Raw genomic sequence first — 22,284 nt, 5'->3', positions numbered from 1 at the left:
AAAATCCGAGAGACTGGGCCATCCTACCACGCTACTCGAGCGTGTATGGTAGGTGTTGGGGAACACCGGGCCGTACATTTTTTCCATCCCACCACGCTACTCAAGCGTGTATGAGGTCTTCAACAATATCCGTAGGCGAGCACAGGTAGATTTCCCCACCACGCTACAAGAGCGTGTATAGGGCATTCCCACCTCGTTGTATGCGTCGCACCGGCCTCCCTCCTACCGTGCTACGAGAGCGCGTATAGGTGGTTCGCCGGTCCGCAGCAAACACCGAAATGGGAATATGAGTTTTAGGTGATTACCCGCCTCGTTGTAGGCGTCGCACCGGGTTTCCTCCTACCGTGCTACGAGAGCGCGTATAGGTGGTTCACCGGTCCGCTGCAAACGACGAGAACTTTTTTTTTTTTTTTTTTGAATCTTTCCTTCTTTTCTCTTTTTTTTTTACAACAATAATAATAATAACATGGTGCCAATTATAAGTAAAATATCAAAATATTAAGATAATAATAACAATAATAATAATGGTAATGTTAACAACACTAATCAATAAAAAAAAGAGTGCTAATGATGTAAATAGATAATAACTAAACATTAAAATAATACTAACAATATAATTAACAGCAAACAGGAAATGATAATAACAAGAAAGGTGTGATGTTTATTATTTGGACTGTTTGGGCTCTTGAGAGGTGGCGATGATTTGGGCGTAAAAACTGCTGTTTGGAGGTAGTTTTGGGCTGATTTGGAGAGGTAAAGGGTTTAAGATTGTAGTGGGCTGGTCTAAAGTGATTTTGGACTGTTTTGAGAATGAGATGGGGGCTCTTTATGGGCTGAAATGATGAAGTGGGCTGTTGGGATGAGTGGGTTGCATGTAATAGGCTATGGGATGAAGCTTTGCACGTGAAGAAAGAAGAGATTTCTTGCACATGTTGTTGGAGGTGGTGAGCTATGGGTTTTACCTTTAAACACCTACAGATTTGCTGAGAGGGAATACGGTGAAGAAGGTTGTTTGGATTTGCTTTGAAGTGGACTGTTAAGTATGCAATACGGTAGAGAATATGGAGTCTTGGCAATGAGCTGTTGTGGAAAAGCCGGTTGAGGGTAAGGGGCCAAGAAAATTGCTTGTAGATTTTAGGAACTCTTGTGTATTTCCACTGTGAATCTCCACATGAAACAGCGGGCAGTGGTCTTCACGTGAAATGGAGAAGACCGCTTGAGATGATTTGTTCGGTTTCTGGATGTTGAAGATGGCTGCTGTGAGGGAACTCAAGCAGTTGAGGTAGAGTTGGAAGAGAGGAGACGTTGCTTGGTTGCAAGAGATTGAGCCATGATTGAGGGCTGTATGGAGTTCAGCTCTGCTATATGAAATAGGAGCAGTTGTAGGTGGTTGAGTAGGAGGAGAAGGAATGGCTGCTTGTGTGAGCTGTTGTAGTGGAGAGGAGAGGGTTGCCGTGGGTTGTGTCATGGAATAGAGAGGTCATAAGGAATAAGAAAGGGTTTTTTTTTTTTTTTTAGATTAGATAAGCTAGTTTTTTTTTATTCCCACTGGCCTGACAAAACAGGTGGCTGCAGCAGAGATTTGGCAGGATTTTGCTGCAGTAAAAGCAGCATTTGAGCAGTAGATATGGCAGCTTTGTAGAGATATCTGTCAGGTATGCAATGATTTTTTTTTTTTAAATCTGTTTAGGTCAACACTTGTCAAACTGGATCACTATGGAAGAATGCTTAAATAGTCGATGGAGCTAAGCGAGTTTCAAATCACCTACATCCCAGACACTGAGCAAGAGGTTGCAATCATCCAAGATCAAGCATAGACCCTATACATGGATGAGGCCTTAAGCTAACATGGATTAGGAGCATGCATAGTGCTAGAAAGCATTGCTAGAATAATTGTCACTCAATCAGCCCATATATAATTTCAAGTCACTAATAAATAGGCCAAGTACGAGGCTTTGATCGTAGTGATTTCTCGATGGGATGGGCGCCACACAACTTGTCGGATTTTCAAGGTAAATACAAAAATCTGCATGTTCGAGTACTTTAGAATTGCTCTTATTCCTATGGAGCAAAGGCAACGTGCCGACCTGGTGTCAAAGTAGGGAAATCCAGACAAGCAACCTACCCTAGGAGTATCGTCTTCTATAAACAAACTCTTCTCTTTCAGCCATTTCTAATTTTGGAGATTTACCTGAAAATATTTATTTAATGGAATGAGTTTATAAAATAAACTCAATGGGTAATTGTTAAAACAATTAACATGTATAAAGTACAATACATATATCCTTTGATATATATCCATTTATTTAATATTTGAAATACATTTTCTTTCTTTGGTTCATTTCATTCCATTCATTCATTTATAAATATTATACCATATTCATTTATAGTATTTACTTTAATATGTATTTCTTTTCTCATTTATTTTGTACAGGAGTACCGTCTAATTGTATCAAAGGTACAACGATTTTCATTTTCATTTCATTTTCCATAACCTTTTTTCCTTTTTACGTGCATGAATACGTTGCTTCCCCAGCCAGTATCATATGGGGGTAAACTCCTGTAAATTTTGCATGCTTATCCTTTTCACTTTTTCATTTATTTTACACTCATTTATCATTTCTCTCCACATTAATATCCACAGAAGAAAATTAACGGTCATATGTATATTCTTATTATACTTAAGAACGTGCTATAACAAGAACAGTTGCAACTTCTGGGGAAGTCATTATACACCTTAAATATGTAAAGAAAGTGTGCTTGCTTCTACTATGTTTTATTTTAAGAGTTTGACCTTTGGCTGCTTTATACTATTGTTGACCCCTATACCTCAAACCATGTGCGAAAGGACCATATTGCTGAGTAAAGTAATACGCGCCTTGGCGCCACGTGTCACTTGAAGGATCAAACAACCTCCGTTTGCCAAATGAATGGTGCCGTTGCGATCAGGGCATCGAATTCTGCTAGGTCGAGGCCTCTCGCAGTCAATCTGAATGAGATCGGTCAAAAGGAACGACCGACACCCGAAATTAAGGCGTGAGGCTGATCAAATGACGTCCGATTGACGAACGTACTACGTCGTTGTGTTCGAAACATCGACAATACCCTAAATGCACTGCCAATTTATTTAGTTGAGATTGTGCATACAAATCGAGGCGGCCCCATGTAAAAATTACCGTCAACATTGCTCAAACTATGTCCGATCACAAAATGGACAGCATTATTGCGACCGGAACATCGAAAATACCCCAAATCCAATATTAATTCACCTAATTTTGATATTTGATGAAATCGGCACACAAAACGAGGCAATCGACATGCAAATCGATAGAGTTGCACGCAAATCAAGACAATTTTGACTTAACTGATGTTGTATTGTCCTTCTAAATTAATGCATGAGTGACCAAGCATTAATATGGCCGTTAATTAAAAAAAATGCAGCAATGACAGGTACCAAATGGAGAAAATAAAGAGCAGATTCATTAATGCCATTAATGCAAACCATGTGCCGTCGAAATCCCGTCAATCCGTTCCTTGTCACCAGCTAGACGCAACCTGATTTTTTTTTTGGTTAAATCAAAGCTCTTTTTTTCATCTCCAACGCCAAAAGCAAGCAGTTCGCTCAGAAAATCTGAAAATCCCACTTCCAAACTTCTCCTCCTACAGCCGCTCAAACTTTTTTCCACAAAGCAAAAGCAGGTCCGACTTTCCTCCCTACGTCCACTTCCTTCTCACGCTGAACTACTGCAGCTCAAGCCCACATCCATTCACGATCTCAGCTGCTATCTTGGTCTCCTGCTTCTCTTCCCAACTAGCCTCAACATCCCTTCACTGTGCTATCAAAAGCCACTGCCGACCTCAGCATAACTACAGCCCTCATCCAACTCCAGTTCCTGAAGAAGCCTCCAACCGAACTCCTATCAACCCCTTTGCTGTCCGTCCTTAGCAAGACAGCAGCCAGCTCCATTGTACCCCCACTCATCACCTACTTCCTCTTCTCCACGTGACAGTCAGCTTTTCTAATTGATTATGCATGTTTTAGTAGTGTATTGATTAAAACGTGTATTCTGTAAGGTTGAAAATAACCAGCAACTTGTCTCTCTAAAAGTTCCACTCCGTTGATTTCAACCCAACCAGTCCTTAAACTCCATCTGTCCACGTGAAGTTGAAGCCTTTTTCCTCCGCTCAACCTTCCTCCCCACTTGCTTTCACATGGATGTTCCTCATATCCGTCTACAGATCCGAGCAGCATACCTCTCGCCTTAAACTCCACCTCGCTCTTCTCGCTAAGAGGAGGATATATTATAGTTGATTCTACACGCAAGGGGAAGTGCTTCCCTGATAGCATGTCAAAGACGATACCTATGTGGATGTGTATGAATCGAGCAATAGAGCAGTGGTTACGGAGGATGCTAATACAAATTCAAGTGGATGGTCACCAGGATTTGATTATCTCACCTAGTGAGATCGTGGAAAGGTACGATTCATCTGATTGGCATTGCGATTGGGATTTCTCCTTGCATCTTCCACTATGGGTTTCTAAAACTGAGAGAGCTGCAATAGAGGATCGTGTTGAGGAATGGACTTGACAGTTGGAAGCTTGACCCTGATGGATGATCGCTTGGTTACTGACAATGCCATTCTTGCCAACTTTTTTATTACTCCTGAAGAGGCTAAACATTTAGGGAGTTCCCTTGCTGAAGTTTACTATAATTCTTTGAAAGAATTCAATCCTATGATCCATGTTTCAGTTGAAAAAGAGCTACGCATATGCCAAAAAAAAATCTGATGGTACTGATGAGTGCTACATTGAGTATTCAAGTCTTGAAGAGGCAATTTCAATTTCTTGGTGGTATCTTCCCAGCAAAACAATTAAACACACTTTGCTATGAGAATTCTGGAATACTATGAATCATTGCAGAACCGTAAGCCTTGGCAAATTTGATCCTATTAAACTAAGGAAGCTACGGCCCAGCTTCAAGGAGGATGGTGGATCTCTAATTGTTGGAAATGCTTCTAGTATAAGTGATAATAGTGCTGCAGTCTTGATTCTAGTCAGTGGGGCCCAAGAACTAAGATTGCAAGTGAGTGCAAAGATCAGAAGGATATGCAGATGCTGCTCAGCCACTAGAACCTTTTATAGCAACACCATCACTTGCAATACCAAAAATTATTTCAAATGCTAGTTTGGAGGCTTCTAAATTAGATTTTTATGAGATAAATGAAGTTTTTTTTTTTTTTCTGTTGTTGTTGTGGCAAATCAGAAGCTTCTTAATCTTGCTTCTCATTTTGTATAAAGAAAATAAAAAAGAAAGAGAATGGAGGAGTTAAAAAAAAAAAGAGAAGGAAGAATAAAAGAAAGTGCAAAGAAAAAAAAAGGGGGAATATTTTTGTATCTTTGTACATTGGCTATCTCATCGCCGCCGACCCCGAAGGTATAATCTCCAAAACTCAAATTTTCCATTCTCGTCGTTTGTGGCGGACCGGGGAACCACCTATACGCGCTCTCATAGCACGGTAGGAGGGAGCCCGTTGCGACACCTACGACGAGACGGGTAATCACCTAAAACTCATATTTCCCATTTTTTGCGTTTCCGACGGACCGGAGAGCCACCTATACACGCTCTCGTAGCACGATAGGAGGGAGACCGGTGCGACGCATACGGCGAAATGTGTAAGCCTTATACACGCTCGAGTAGCGTGGTGGGGAGATTCACTTGTGCTCGTCGTACGGTTACTTTTGAAGACCTCATACACGCTCGCGTAGCGTGGTGGGATGAAAGATGTACGGCCCGGTGTCCCCCGACACCTACCATACACGCTCGAGTAGCGTGGTGGGATGGCCTAGTTTCCCGTAGTTTTTCCCTAAACGGGGGAGACACCGGGAGGCTGCCGAAATTTTTGGTGAATCATGGATAATACTTGGACAAAATGTGGACATTTGAACTTGAGCTCATATTTATATTTGAGCAAATAAAAGGGTCCTAATTCAAGTTAAACAATAAATGAACTTGCATATCATATGAGATGAAGAATATTTGAACATTTGAACGAAGTGCAAAATGACTTGATTTGGGACTGCATTGGACATGAACTTGAATTGAACAAGATCATATGAGTCTTTTGAACTTAGTGTGAACCAAGTGAGAAGGATTTAGACTCGCCACATGAACAAACAAAGGTGAACTTGAATGTGGACCGAAGCTGACAAGAACAAGGGATGCACTTGAACTCGGATTGAACTCATGCTTGGATTAAGATGATACCAAATCAAAACTACATTTAAAATGATATTATGAGTTGAAAAATAATAAGATCTAAATTAAATGCAAAAGAAAATATATGGAATTTGTGAATAATAAGAGACATGCAAACTCTACTTGCTTACAAGTAGTGATGAATTGTAGATAACTTATCAAATTTCATGTCATGATATATTGTTTTCAAAGATTTCTACATGATTTGCTTGCAAGTAATAATCAATAAGGACACATGGTGAATATGATGACTCCACACAACTATCATGTATTATTTACAAATGAATGACTTGTATTCACAATTCGTTTGCAACAAACTATTCAATACTACAACAAAAGATTTCTGAAGTTACAAACACAACGAGCTCACAAGCAACGTGCAATAAGGGAAGAAGTGTGGTCTAATCATACATAGATCATGAGGTGACTTATCAATGACTTGATTCATCAAGGTGTATCTACGAAGTTATTATTATGACTTCTCTCCAATCAATGACAATTAACTCATAGATGAATACAATAGTTATCTACGAATGTCGAAAGTCAAAATTCAAGAACCTGCTGAAGCTGATTGCAAGCAAAGATCAATGATACAAGTCCACCATGCTGACCACAAGCAAATATAGAAGAATTCTAACTCATATAGTTGTCCACTTATGGGTGATGATGATTAAATCATCCATACAGTTGATAGCTACTTTGTATTAGTCAAATACATCAGCCTTCAACAAGCAAGGATAAAAGATCTGCAATACATACAATCTTTCTACGAATACGGATGTATGTATAACATGCCACTTATGGGTAGATGTAGAAAGACTTTAGTAAATGCAGTATCTTGAAGTCAATTTCAGTCTGTGGAAGAAGACATCTACCTACCTACATACAATAGTAGCGGATGCATTAAAAAGATCAAAGACTATGACGAAATGCATAGAGAATACGACAAGTACAAGCTCCTACGACCCAAGACAGGAGACTCGTTAGTGTACTACAATCCACCTGCAGAAAGCAACAAGTAGTGCACGACAGTCTACCTGTACGAAGCAGCGAACAACTCAATTCTGAAGCTGCTACGCCACACCACCGGATCCGCAACGTTCATGCAAGCGGACAGAAGGCGTTTAAAGATATTTTAAAATACCCCCACACATACACTATAGTTTGTATACACATAGGTACACAAAAGGGGTAAAAGAAATCATAAAACCCGCATGGGCCCCGAGGAACATGTTATTGATACACATGTGACGTCTATGGATGCTGCGCGGGTCAACAAGTGAATTCTAGTTCAACCCGATCCTTCTATACAGATCAATAGGAGTAGACAATGTTCGACCCAACAAACAAATATGTGGTCGTGGCGACCAGTATATTTGTTTTAATATATTCATATTAGGCCTAAAATCAATAGAATTACTAACAAAGGCATAAAACCCATGAAACTTGATCCTCTGTCGACCAATAGACAGAGTCGACAATGTTCAATCTAGAAAGTGGAAATGCCCCCAAACACCCCGATGATAGCCGTGTTGAATGCAAATCTCAACCGGAGGGGTTCCCAAATACTTTCAAGTGTCTCTGATAGGAAGTGCTTGTATTCACAAGCAACCTATCCAAAGGGTAATTAACTATAGGGGCTTGCACCTATAGGAAACTAGAACTCATATCATAAAGTCCTCACAAAATGAGGGCGAAATCTCTTGGTAGTGTCTTATGTACAAACCCATCTGCTTTCCAAAATTTACCCCGGAACTTATTTCGTTAAAACTCCCTCGCAGAATAAAAAGAAAAGCGCCGCGCGGAGGCCGGAGCCGAATTTTCGGAGCCCACAACTATATCTCATATTAAGATTATTAAGCAATACTTGCCTACAAGTTGTCAGCTTAACATTTTAGGATAAATAGTTACTTGACGTTTGGCATGATATTGAAAATTTTGGATACGATTCATGGAAATCGCCATTCAATTCACTAATTTTAGAGAACATATGTTTGCCCTTTTCAATGGAGATTCTTCATCAGCTGAGTTGTGAAACCCAATGGATTTGCACATGAGGGCATCATACGTGAGAATTTAAAATAACTGTAGTTGATGTAATTCTAAAAAAACTATAATCATCTCAATATGCAAATAATGCATATTGACTTCAGTATTTTATTTCTTAGTTTTCTGTTTTAGATCTTTAAAGCATCTGTGATTCCTATGGAGATCGGGTTGAATTCTCTTTATTATTTTGATGGTTCTATGTACAGTCTAAGTGTGGTTTAGTTGTTGGATTCTGCTCCTCTGTTACCGTCCAGCAGCTAGTTAGATTTTGCATAAGGTATCTGGCTTTCTGCTGTGGTCAGTTTCCTGCTAGTTTTGTAACAAGTTTAGCCTCTGCTTATTATGATGCTCCTATTTGTGACTTCCCCATTGTAACTGAGGATCACGATTTCCTACTGGTTGGGTTCAAATTATTGCTACCTGTGATTTTCTCCTATGCACGGCTTTCCTACTGTGGCTCATTTTCGGCTATTTAGTTCTCCATCAAATCCATATTTTCTTTATTTGTTGTTCCCATTATGGCTGTTGTAGTAGAAAATTGAATATGGTTGTTTTCCTTCTATATGCATTGTTACAGAACCAAAATTTTTATGGCATTGGCAGAAGCTGGATTTGTTGTTTTCTTTTTTAGAGATTGGAAACTTGATGTTTCTACTGCTTTAAATCAGCTGCTGGATTTTTTTTCCATTTGAAAATATCAATTCTGGCCAAATTTTTATTATAAACTGGAGTTCTCTTCGCATTGGCTTGATAAAATTTAAAATTAGCTTCAAACATGTGTGTGCTAGTTGGATACTGTTGTTTTCTAAGTACGGTGCAAGTGTTAATGATAGCTTTTGGGAGAAGCTCTCTCCTCATACTAAAGGGAGGCTTGAATTGATAATGCTGTGATTTCTTTCACTTATCTCACACTTCTTTTGTTAGCCATTGATTTGTGTATGAGATTGAGATTTTATCAAGTATGCTATAATTGATTTTTTTGTGGCATGAATCCTAATCATTGCATGATTTATTTCATTTTCAAGTTTTCTTGTAATTTCAATTTTGACGATTATTAAATTATTTGTAATTTTTGGATTAACATAAAAAAGACTAAACTTTTTCTAAGCTAATAGTTTGATTGTAAAATTTGATCTTTTGCTTATTTTGAGCATCCAGTTGCATGCGGTTTTGTTAGAAATCCTAAATCCTATGCCTTCTAGCACACTTGGTCCACTGCTGAGCTTTGAATCTTAGTTCAAATTATTGTAAAGTTTCAAAATGACAATGTAGCAGAAAACGTCAAATTTTCATGACATTTTTTCAAGCATTTTTCATCTTTATGTTTTCTTTTTAGAAATACAATGATAATGTAAACTATTCATGTATGAATTTGATTTTGTTATTTTTAGATAATTTCAAGGCCTGGGATTCTTATAATTTTGCTTCTTTCTTGTTCTGTACTATCTTTTGGAGTTCATATTGTTCAGTTTACATTTAATCGTTATTAATTATTATTTTTTTCTCATAAAATTTTTTGGAACAGAGAAATAAACAAGGCGTACTGTGGTTTTTTTGATCAATCAAAATATAAAAGCTATAAGAAGAATTTTCAGGACGCTTCCCCTCATAAAAAGGGTCTCAGCCAGGACGAAGCTCTCACCATTGCCAGCAATGATCACAATGTAAGAACTATTAATTACTTGGCTGGCTGTTGTACTGCAGATGTTGACGCGTGCCCATTATCGTTGTTCTCCATCAGTTGATTGACCAAGGCAATGCATGTTGTTTGGCCCATTTGTTCAATATAATAATTAAATTAAATCATTTAAATTAAATAAAAGAGAGAAGCAGATAGCTTTACTTATATAATTCCATATTGAGACACTAACACTTTAGCACCAGTATCTTTAGGCAAACACGAATTGGACCTGAGTGCTTTTCCATGAGACTGTCTCAGGAGCACTTTAGTTTGTGTCAGGCTTCTAAAACTAACTTATCCACCTTAGCATGGGTTTTCTAAGCCATGCTTTTTTTTGCTTTCTTGTGACAGCATGCAGAATATATAGAAGGAATGCTTCTCTCTTAACATAAAGGTGAGAATTTTAAAATGGGACACTTTTCATGTGCCAAGGCTTTCTATTTTTTGTTGGCCTTGTATATTTACTGCTTAAAAAAGCAGGCTAATGAGAGAAATCTTTCCTTTGAAGTTGAAAGGCATGAGGAAGGGAACAAGGGAAGGAGGGATGGGCGGGAAGAGTATAAGCTACTTCTAAATGAAACAATAAGACCTACTTTAATCAATTTGTTAGGAAAGTTTTTAAATGAAGCAACAAGCCCTAAGTCAAATCAGACTACTTCTAAATGAAGCAACAATACTTTTTCTTAACCAACTTATGAGGGAGCTTTTAAGTGAAGTTGCCAACCCTAATTTGAACCTAATAGGCGACTTCTAAGTAAAGCAGTAAACTCTATCTCAAACTAAATTAAATCAATTTGTGACTTCTAAGTGAAGCAATAAGCTCTATCTCAAACTAAATTCAATCAATAGGGACTTCTAAGTGAAGAAGTAAGCCTTATCTCAAACTAAATCTACAAACAACTTTTAAGAGAAGTCATAAGTCCTACTCCCAATTAAAATTATCAGATAACTTTTAAGTGAAGTCATAAGTCCTACCCTTAACTAAAAACTATTAGGCAACTCCTAAGCGGGGTCGTAAGCCCCATCTTAAATAAAATTACCTGGCAACTCTTAAACGGAGACGTAAGCCCCATCCTAAACTAAATTATCGGGCAACTCCCAAGCAGAGTCATAAGCCCCATCCCAAACTAAATTATCCAGCAAATCCTAAGAGGAGCAATAAACCCCAAACTAAACAAATTAACGGGCATTCTAACGGATATAAGCCCCAAAACTTAAACCACAACAAAACCAAAACCAACATCTAATCACCTCAGTCTATTTGGGATCCTTAAGATGAAGCAACCTATGGCTGCTAATCAGATTTCCTGGACGTTGCAATCAATAATTTATTAGCGTTGGTAGATTGAGATTTATGGTATGCTCGAGATGATGGAACCATAAGATTTTGATCGAGTCTATCTTTACCCCTTATAAACAATACTAAAACTTAAATATTCCAATGTTATGCTAAAGTGACTCATCCTTAACCGAAAGTACTCTCCTAAGAACTGGGAGGGGTAATTGACTATGAGGGCTTGCACCCATAGGAAGTAAGGACCCAGATTTAAATAAACCTTGATATAAACATGAGAGGAAATATGATTAATTAAAAATTAATCTACCTTAAGAAAAATGGAACTCTAAGCCTTGAAAGTGGGGTTCGTGCCTAATTGCTCAATTTTTCTTGAGCAAACACAAACAAATTGACTCTTCCTATTCTCCTCCACTATTAAAAATCAATTAATACAATACTTAAAAAATAATAATAATCTATAAATAAATAAATAATTTAATACAATACTTCCTTGGTTCCCATCTATCATAAAACAACTCTTCTTTTTATCTAGATTTCTACCCCCTCTACAAATACAAAAATGGTGTTTAGATCAATGCCACAGCCAAAGCTGCTAGGTTAATGCTTCCTACTCTGCCTTTTTCTTAGTCTCTACTGCAGCCGCCGCCAAAATGATCTCAACTTCATAGGTAGGGAATCCAATATTCAAGATCTCTAAATTGTTATATCCTGTGTCTTTGTACCGCTGCTAACCAACCTCTGTAAAGTTTTTTTCTTTTTACACCTCACACCATTAGCTCTAACTGCAATGGCCCTTTAAACTGTTATGGTTTCTCACTATTTTGAGTAACTGATAACCATGTAATGTATATCCACCCCTTTCGATTGCGTTAAGCTTATTATGGTTTCCTCGGTTTTTATCTCTATTATTTATACTTTACCTATGCATGTTTCCCTAGCCTAAAAGTACACTGATTACTGATTACTGATTACAAACAGCCTGTGGCCACTTCCTTATGACTTGAATAAAAAGCTATGTTTTTCAAGGGTATTTTGTTAAGAACAAAAATGCAAAACTAGTAAACGAAAATTCTTGATAGATTTCAAATATTTCAATCTTTTTCTTCATAATGGGCAAAAGATTTTTAAGAGAAAATTTCTGCATGGAAAGTCAAATTTACTGTTTATGTTTGTAGCATTCTTAGTTAGATTATGTTTTTGATCCTCAAGTATAATAAAAATGAAATTTGTTACACTTGAAAGTGCCATAGCAACTACACTTGTATCTATTTACCTTATAACATTTTACCTTTTGGTTATTGTAAATATAATGTTGAACTTTTGATAACTTTTTCTACTTTTATAAGTCTGAAAGAATTTTTTTTATTGTTGGGCGAAAGATGTATGTATAAGTTAGCTAAGCAAAGAGATAGGAGAAGTAAGGATCTAGTTTAAGTGAAGTGTATTAAGGATGAATATCAAAAAATACTTTTATTTGAAGAGGATATTAAACATAGGTGGATGAGATATTTCGATAAGCTTTTCAATGAAGATTGTGATAATATGGTTGACTTTAGTGGCCTTAGCACTCTAAATCAAAATAGAGAATTTTATTTTTATCGTTGTATTAATAAAACCAAAGTTAGAGAGGCTTGAAGAAAATAAAGTATGGAAAATAGTTGGATAAGATGATATTCCAATAGAGGTGTGGAAATGCTTCAGAGATGAAAAAATTTCTTGGCTTATGAAATTCTTTAATATTATTTTATAGATTAAAAAAATGCTAGATGAGTTGAGGAGAGTGTTGGTTCCTATGTTTAAGAATGTAGGTGATGCACAAAAGTGTGCAAATTATAGAGTAATTAAGTTAATGCATCTTACATTGAAATATTATTTTGCGAATGGAAGTTCGATTTATTATGCAATTTGGATGAGTTATTTAGCCTTATCTCCAGCATTATGTGCTGAACATATTGGAAATGTTAATTTTTAACTCATACATGAACTTCCCAATTAGGATTACAGTCATTATATATATGAATTCGCGCCCTGTGCTGAAAAAGATAATCGCCCCACACCATTCCACCTTAGGTGTTTGTGCACTATGACTCTGAATGATTCCTTACACCTTAATCCAATCAAACAAACGAAGAACCAGTAATTGTTGATTAGTTTCCTGATTTTTCCTCTAAACTGCATGATTTTGTCATCGCTTGATTACTTGTACTAGATCATACCACATCCTGATACTTTTATGGTGTCCAATTTGGTCCGTTTGGTTTCTTCTAAGCTTAGCATTTGTTTGAATTGGTTCCATGTCTAGGCCTTTGGGCATTAACAATGAGAATAAGTTTACTACACATAAGAAACTTTGATGTTTTCTTGATATGATAATGTATTTTGTTGATATTTTTTGCTTCTTCGTGCCATATGCAGGATTCCAGTGATGCATCAACGCAAACTCGGGATCCTGTTGCTTCTTCTGAAGGCCCGAGTGCCAGTAAGTTAAGTATTGCCTCTGAGACCTCTCCGGAAGATATTGGAATAGCAACTGGTAACTGGGGCTGTGGTGCTTTTGGTGGAGATCCAGAGATCAAGTGTGTAATTCAATGGCTTGCTGCATCTCAGGTTGTGTTACGTTTATATTTAATTATCTTCTGAAACCATCATTATTTAAATAAAAAAAATTCCTTGAGTAAATGGAATTGTATTAGAACTGAGGTTTATTCAAGTATAAATTGTTAATCATACTACAACAACAACATCAAGACTTTATCCCACTATGTGGGATTGGCTACATGAATCCTTTTTCTCCATTGTATCCTATTAAAAGTCAAATTCTTGTTTAAATCTAATAATGAAAGGTCATTCCTAATATTTTCTAACCAAGTCTTTTTAGGTCTGCCTCTACCTTTCTTAACATAAGTCATATCTAATATCTCTACTTTCCTAACCGGATCATTGGAAGGCCGCCATTTTATGTGACCAAACCATCTAAGGCAACTCTCTCTAATCTTATCTTCTATTGGAGCTACTCCAACCTTTTCATGTATATGCTCATTTCGTATCCTATCTCTAAGGGTAAAGCCACTCATCCACCTGAGCATCCTCATCTCTGCCACACTTAGCTTAGTATTATGCTTCTCTTTTAATGGCCAACATTCGGCACCATAAAACATTGCAGACCTCACCACCATCTTATAGAATTTTCTCTTTAAATTTGAGGGGTACTTTTCTATCACATAGCAAGCCCGATGCATTCCTCCACTTCAACCATCCAACTTAAATTTTACTGATAATATACCCATCTATTTCACTATCACTCTGAACAACAGATCCAATTATTGTTAATTATAGATCATTTTTTTAAAAACTTTTTCTCCTTGTTGGTAAAATGATTCTATGAAGCCATCTCATTATTGGATTGTTTAATTTTTCCTCTAAATGTAACATCTCGAGCAACAATCCGTTAACCTAGTCTCTCATGAACTGATTGGATCAATATAAATTTTCTCTCTTAGCTAGTTCATTCAACATTTTGATAATTATTGTTTCCTCTAATAATGCTTATCTTGTTTTATTTGATCCCTGAATTTTTTTTTTTTATTAATTAAATCAATCTGCAGGCATTGAGGCCTTTTATGCATTATTATACGTTTGGAACAACTGAATTGCAGAAATTGGATGAGGTATCTTCTTCTGCTATTAATATTTTCTTTTTTTGCTTTAATTAATGCTTCATAATTAATTTAAATGCATGGTATTCTTCCTACACTTTGAAGGTCATTTTTTTATGAACTGTATGAACAAATTGGGGGTGGACAGCTCAGAATGCTGTTGGTAATTTAATTTGGTAGAATATTCTATAGGCTCTGAAAATTCAAACCCTGACCTCTCGAGTCAAATTTTTAGAAGAAAGAATAGTTTGAAGATAAGAAACTACCAAAAAATTTCACTCTAATTTTGCAAAGACTTTATAATCTAGTTCTAGATTTCTCATCGGCGCAAGCCCCTGTTGTTAATTCTCTCTCCCGATAATGAGAAAAAACTTTTTGATTAAGGCTAGTCGTCGGATATGCATAGAGCAACGAGCATATAGTAACCGCAATTAAATGTTGGTATTTGAAATTTATCACCTTGCATCTAAAGCTGATGGTAAGAAGTATTATGACATACCTAATCATAAACTAAGCTTCATGTTATCTACTCATGCCACAATCAACTTGTAGAGAATTTAATGAATACGAAAAATGCTGATAAATTTCATCTTGTGATATTATTATAAATGGAGATAGTTGAGTGCTAGTTTTATAAATATATAAGATTTGAGTGTTAGAGCTTTTATATTCTGAAAGATTGAGTGTAAGAGAAGCTAAAAACAAAAAAGGCTTAGCCTGGCTTCCTTTTTTTTGAAATTTTGATTGGAAGAGAAATCTCCAGGAAAGCTTAATCATCGATCATTGTTTTGAAATTTTTACCAGCTTTATTTTTTCATTTAACTTGGTCATGCTGGGGGGTTTCTGGCTTGGATTTCTCCAGGTATCTCACTGGATCTTATCACATGGTTGGACTGTAGGAGATCTATGGAGCATTCTGATTGAATACTCCACACAAAGAATAAACAGGGAAACTAACGTTGGTTTCTTCAGCTGGCTTTTACCATTGAATGAGGCTCTGCATCACATGTCTGAATAATTCAGGATTTAGGGTTTGTCTCTGCATCAGCTTTTTCATTTTAAGCAGTCATAATTTAGTTTCATACAAATATTTTGTCTGTAGATCTATTTGTAACATTTGGCTTTGTAGGATGAGAATTGGGTTTGAATTTTATAGTCATAATATTTATTTTTAAATAAATGTAACGTAAATTTTGACTGATTACTGATTAGCTTCACTTCCTAGCTATTTACTGAATTTGTGAAAGCTTCGAAGTCGAGGTTTTTTGAATAGCAGCCAAAATTTTCAACCAACAAATTAAGATGAGCGATATGCATTTACTCTGCATTCATAATAATTGTGGAATCTATTTATATTAAAATCAATGAGCTTTTGATTAAAGCTGTAATAATAGCTAACTTTTATTGCACAACAAATTGGTGCCACTTCCATAAGTCTTATGGTAAGACATGACTGAAGGAACAATTATTTAGTCCGGTGAACGTATGCTCCTCTACGTTCGACCACCAATGTTATAACGCCACGTAGCAGGGAGAAGGAGAAAGTTTTAAGAACAAAAAGATAGGTGCAGTATTTTTAAATAACTGGTTATTGTTGTTAATAATCCATCTGTTAAAATTAAAATTGACTTCAAAAATAAGAAAATTTTTCTAAGTTCTTAAAGTTTTTGACGTTATTGGAAATCAATTAAGAGAGGAAACAACATATCACAACTGCAGGAAATTTTATAGAAATAAATTTAGGTGAGAACCTCCGACCAAATTTTGTTAAGAATACATCTATAAGTTAATAAATCTTCTTTTTTTATGAATGCAATATAAGTTTTAGTTAGTTATTTTTAAAATAAATATAACAATCTTGAAATTAATCATAATTAAATTTTATTCATGTATGTTGACCCATCTTTTTTCTAAAATCATAATGCTCAGTTGATGCGCAAGCCAAATTTATACTTAAATATAAATATTATTACTACTAATAATAAATTACAAAAACAAATAAAATAACAAATTTCTTGGGATGGGCTATTAAGAGCTTTTCCCGAGTAATGGCTAACATAATTTTATGTGCATCTGCTCTGATTTTGAAGAAATTATTCTATGCGGTCACCAGATAATCCAAAGGTGAATCAGCATGCGCCACATCACCCAGTACACATAACCAATACACAAAAAAGGGCGCATCCTGATTCGCCTCTGGACATTGTCTGGTGACCGCACGTAATAATCTCCTGATTTTGAACACTTATTGGTAATCTCACCAGAATCCAAGCTTATACAAAAGTTAACTAACAATGTCCAGCCACAAGCAAGTGGGCCTGAAGGCTAACTATGAATTTAACCACTAGGTGTCATTAAAATTAATTAATAAATAAATTGAACTAAACTAAATTTCATCACATCCTCATATTCCTATTTTAGTTTTTTTTTTAAATTGTAACAGTCAAACACATCAAACCATTAAGATGGACAAGTGAGTGAATATTAAACTAAAAACTTCAGTCAGTCAGTAACCTTTATTACCACGAATCCTTGCTCTCATATCAACCTGCAAGTTTCAAAAAGAAATCCTTTACAAATTTATGCACAATTACATCCAACCAATAACAAAATCAAATAATGACAGGAAGTCAGACATTAAAATTTATGAAAATGGTGAAATCATGGATAATACTTGTGCTCAATCCATCAAATACTTGTGAACGTAATCAGTTTTGTTGCTCAAGGCTTCATATAAAGGTTAAGCATAATCATTAACCTTAATAATGACCTGAGAGAGTATGTTGAACAAGGGTATCTTCTTCCGAGTGAAGCAAATGTAAATTTAAAAAAAAAAAACTGTAATGTGTTTGATGTGCTGGTAAGCTTAACTCCAGTTTTTTAGAAAGCAACGGCACTAAATCCAATGAACTGTTTGTTCACTCATTGCTCCTCAATGCTTCCCTAATAGACTTGCTCGATCACTACTACTTCCACATTAACTCTTGCTTGCCCATAGAGGATAAAAAAATTGATCAAACAAAAAAAAATTGGATTCAAGTTGACCCAAATAATATATGGGTCTGTTTTGAATCTAAAATGTTAACCTATTTGATATCTGAGTCAAGTTCAAGTCGATCAAAGAACATAAAATCAACCCGACCCAAAATAACCCCTTTAATTTCGGGTTTAAAAATATGTCGGCAACTCTCATTACCCTCAACTATTCATCCAAGTTGTCTTGACACCCAAAAAAAAAATTATAAACCACATAATAAAAGAGTCACATATGTGGGGCTCGAGTCAATCGAGTTTGTGTTGAGTTGGGTTCACATCAAATACTTTGACTCTAATAATAAATAAGTTGAATTCGGATCAAATAGTTTCAAATCGGGTCAAGTTCATATGAGACTCGAACCTGACCCATTATAAATCAAATTGAACCCCTGATTGTTTGATTTAGCTCCCTCATCAACTTCACTCCCTTGCCAAATATAAATAAATAAATAAATAAAATAAAATAAAAATCAACTTCACTCCCTTGCCAACTTAAGTGGATCAAATAGTCTCCACCAACTCACCAACTTGTGCTGCTCAACTTGATCGCAAGCACTCTCAGCATTGCCATCTATGTTCTCTCTTTCATTTTAGAGGTCAGCTACCTCAACTTTTTGTCCAAGACTCTCAATGGATCCTTAAAGCATATTATTATAAGGGTTAAATTCAATAAATATTTAGCAATTTCTCTGACCTTTATAGTTCATATGTCAAGAGTCTTTGGACTTTGGTATTTTATGAATTTAAATGTAAGTTTTATTTATATTTGGATATTTCTATAATACACTTTTGTTTAGGCCTTTCAATTGAACACTTGGCTATCAAATTCCTGACCAATGTTTTATGTTTGTGTTACTAGATATTGGAGTTAGTATACAAATAAAATGATTATGGAATTTGAATTTTTAATTTTATTTCATTTTTATCTTATATTCAATTTTTAATCATAGTTCTTATTTATTAAAATACTAAATACACGGATTATCCTGCTCTATGACAGAAAAAAAAAAAACGTTTCACCTTATGCTTTCTATCTTTTAAAAACATTAGTTCACTTGTAAGATCATTGGATGATTAAGAACTTCAATAAAATGGTGGGATGCCTATACTTAAAGCCGCTTCTTTTCTTGACCTTATGTGAGTTTCTTATTTGATTTATCTTAATTAACTAATAAAAGCAAACTCATTCGAAACAAGAACAGTAGGTGACAATAATTGACAAAGCAAATAGAGAAATTCCATAGAGTTCAGCTTAGTCAACATTAGGAATTCTGCCGTTGAATGCTGAAAACAACATAAGGAAATAAAAGGAAAGGAGGGAAATCAGAAAACAGCCTCGAGTTGCATTTTTGGGTTATTAGAATATAATTGAAGTCCTGCAAGCGGTCCTTCCAATGATTTTCACTTGCTAAAAATACTCCTAAACTCCTGGAGAAGCTGAATCCGTCCATTGACTACATGCTAAAGAATATTCCTCTACTATTTCTCGAACGATTCCTCTCAACTATTCAACAATATGTAGAAGAAAAAACAAATGTTCCTTCTAAAGGGATATTGATAACATCCACAGATTATTTTCCCAAACATTTCATAATACTTTGTTTTTTTTTTTTTTTAATGAGGCTATTGTTAGAGAATATAAATAAAGCTTGCCTGCATGTGGAAACTTATTAAGGAGATGATTTTTAAATGTGGCTATTGTGAATCTAGTAGTATCAATCGTAAAACAAATAATCTTATTCTAGGATTTCCTTCCAAACAGATCTATGGCATACCCTTCCAAACCAAACAACCAGAAAACACAAAAGGATACATTATCCCTGAAATTCTTGCATGGATACCCCCCCCCCCCCCCCCCCTCAGGATACCCCCCCTCCCTCTCTCAACTGATGCAAACCGTCCTCCTGGCCCCATCCCCAAGAGAAGGAAAAAATATACAACAGTATCTCAATTTCCTTTCAAAAACCTCTATATGGCAAGCCCCTTCGAAACCCAACAGAGAGAGTGAGAAAACCCAAAAGGATCATTTATTCCTACATTGACTAGCATAGATACTCCTTCCCCTTCTCAACTGATGCAGCTTCTTATTCATGTCCTATCCCCAATGTGGGCTTCGAAAATTTGTGAGTCGGACTCTTTCGTTAGGAGAGTTTTGAGGAAGTGTGCCTGGTCAAATTTTCAAAAGACAAATAAGAATGTAGATAAGATATTACCCACATATCTCACTCTCATTTTGCAAGGACTTTATAATTTGGTTCCAGATTTCTCATAGATGCAATAACCCCTCTCGATAACAAGAGAGTTTTTAATTAAGGCTAATCTTCATATAGATACTAAATGTGCAGCGTATGATAACAGAAAATTGCTTAAGAATTAAAACTAGTCACCTTATACTTCAAGCAGATGGTGAGGGGCATTGTAAAATCCTAAAATCCAGGTAATAAATCTAAAATGTTATTTATTAATTAAAATTCTAGCATTTGTATTAAGTGATGAGTTTATTTAAATTTATTTTCTCTTATTATGATTAGATGCATCTATTGGAAATAGAGAAGTTATAAGAGTAGTTATTTGTGTGGGTTATCTATTCCCTTTTCTCTTCCAAAGTCATAGAAATCTGAGAAGTTCCGTAAGCAAGTACAATGCAGTGCATAAAGTGTCGGCACAGTGCAAAAAATACTGTAGCTTATTTTTCTAAAGTCCCCGAGACACTGTTGAGATCTTCGGCATAGTAGAATTCTGCATACAGGTGATTCAATGCATGCGGGACTGTAGGGATTTTTATATGGCTTACCCATTACATTGTGAATGTCGCCTATGAGCTTCCCTCAATGCTAGGAGAAGCTCATACAGGTTTCGCTCGTCACGTCGAACGCATCACATTAGGGATTTTTAAATATTTGAATTTATACTTTTGTGCACATAGCATATGACAACGGCAATGAAGCAACTTTTTTTTTCTTTTTTTTTATATTTTCTCTATTTTCTAGAGCTAAAGTGGACAAGAAAGAGTTAGAGAGGGGGAGAGACAAACAGAGATGGAGAAAGTTAAAGAGAGGGAAAGAAAGATAAGTGGGAGAGAGTAATAGAGAGAGAAAACATGTGTAGGGAGAGTGAAAGGATAGATTAAGAGAGTAAATACAAAAGACAGGAAGAGAAAGTGGAGAAAGATTGTATAAAGAAAGAGAGAAAAAGGAGAGTGAGAATGAGGCTGAAGTGAGAATGACTTGTGTTAGATGTTAAAATCTCATTTCTATCACCATTGAAGAAATCAAAATTCAGATCTTCCTACTAAAAAGTCAGATGATGAGATCTCATTATGATGTAGAACGGGTATGGGGATTTGAATTCTATGGGTCTTGAAGAGCAACTTGTGAGGTCTAAGAGTAGCTTTTGGTTTTTGCTCTCGGTAGGCATGCTTGAGCTCGGATAGCTTCATAAGCTCTTCGATAACAAGTTTATCAGCAGCCTGGATCAGGGTCTCCATTGGCTCTTTATTCCGATTTGCTGCCTCTTCCATTGGTTATGGATAAACCTTATGGTTACTGTTATCATGGCCTGGGTTTTCTTTTGGTCCTTCTCGCAAGCTTGGACAGCAGTTGGTGGCTTTATGGCAGCGAAACTGGTGGTCTCCTCTTGCTGGAATTGATGGACAGCAAGTTGGAAATATGGGACAGCAATGGGGAGGTGCAGAATTTTCTGGACAGCAGGTTTGCAAGCTCCGGGACCCTGGCCAGCACTTGATCTCCTTTGGGACAGCAACTAGGAGCATCCGGACAGCATTTACGTCAAATCTGGACAGCTGTTTTGGCAATGGGAAATTCTGGACGGCACACAAAATCTGTCCAGAAATCTGGACAAAAACTTGGACTAGGACAATTCAGGATTCTGGCTCTCTAGATGCAAGAAAAGTAGATGAGTATTATGGGGAATTCTCTGCCCAGCAGTGGCGGGGAATCTGGAATTAATTTCAGGGCATAAGGAGCATGCCAAATAAGTCACAAACTAATATGGAGAGAAAGGGAAAAGGGCCGACTGGTTATGGGAGCATAATGGGCTGATTGATGGCTTAATTTGGTGCATTAATTAGATAGGAGAGAGGAAGGGAGGAGGGGGCGGCAGCCCATGATGGGGTTTGATTGGCTAATTAATTGAGGGAATTAATTTGGATTGATTGGATTGGAGAGAGAGAGAGGGGGCCGGCCATGCAAGGGGCTTGATTGGGGGGATTAGGGAATCCTTTCCAAACTTAGGATCTAAATTATGGAAAGAGAATTAGATGAAAATCACTGATTAATTTCAGATTTG

At 36.3% G+C, this 22,284-nt stretch overlaps 2 protein-coding genes across 3 annotated transcripts in view; one reads left to right on the top strand and one right to left on the bottom strand.

Moving 5' to 3' along the window:
- Positions 1-16,144, top strand: part of LOC110102366 (poly(ADP-ribose) glycohydrolase 1) — a gene marked incomplete at its 5' end in the record, with an annotated part of 42,488 nt that extends 26,344 nt beyond the window's left edge. The window contains 4 exon segments of the mRNA XM_020830688.2: positions 9,832-9,970; positions 13,700-13,891; positions 14,890-14,952; positions 15,803-16,144. Of these exon segments, the coding sequence (XP_020686347.2) occupies positions 9,832-9,970; positions 13,700-13,891; positions 14,890-14,952; positions 15,803-15,958 (550 nt within the window).
- A 1,147-nt stretch (positions 16,145-17,291) lies between these two features.
- Positions 17,292-22,284, bottom strand: part of LOC110102367 (cytochrome c oxidase assembly factor 5) — a 17,134-nt gene continuing 12,141 nt past the window's right edge. Inside the window, exon 3 of one of the 2 annotated variants that reach the window (XM_028696320.1) lies at positions 17,292-17,488. In XM_028696320.1, the coding sequence (XP_028552153.1) occupies positions 17,447-17,488 (42 nt within the window). In that variant the 3' untranslated portion in view covers positions 17,292-17,446. Of the gene's footprint in view, positions 17,489-19,861; positions 20,143-22,284 lie in introns of those variants that run through there. The other variant, XM_028696319.1, reaches the window with a different exon arrangement.

Source organism: Dendrobium catenatum, unplaced genomic scaffold (assembly GCF_001605985.2).
Source record: "Dendrobium catenatum unplaced genomic scaffold, ASM160598v2 fragScaff_scaffold_733, whole genome shotgun sequence".
NCBI lineage: Eukaryota > Viridiplantae > Streptophyta > Magnoliopsida > Asparagales > Orchidaceae > Dendrobium > Dendrobium catenatum.
The sequence above is the reverse complement of the archived record's forward strand: the minus strand, read 5'-3'. Positions and strand labels throughout refer to the sequence as shown.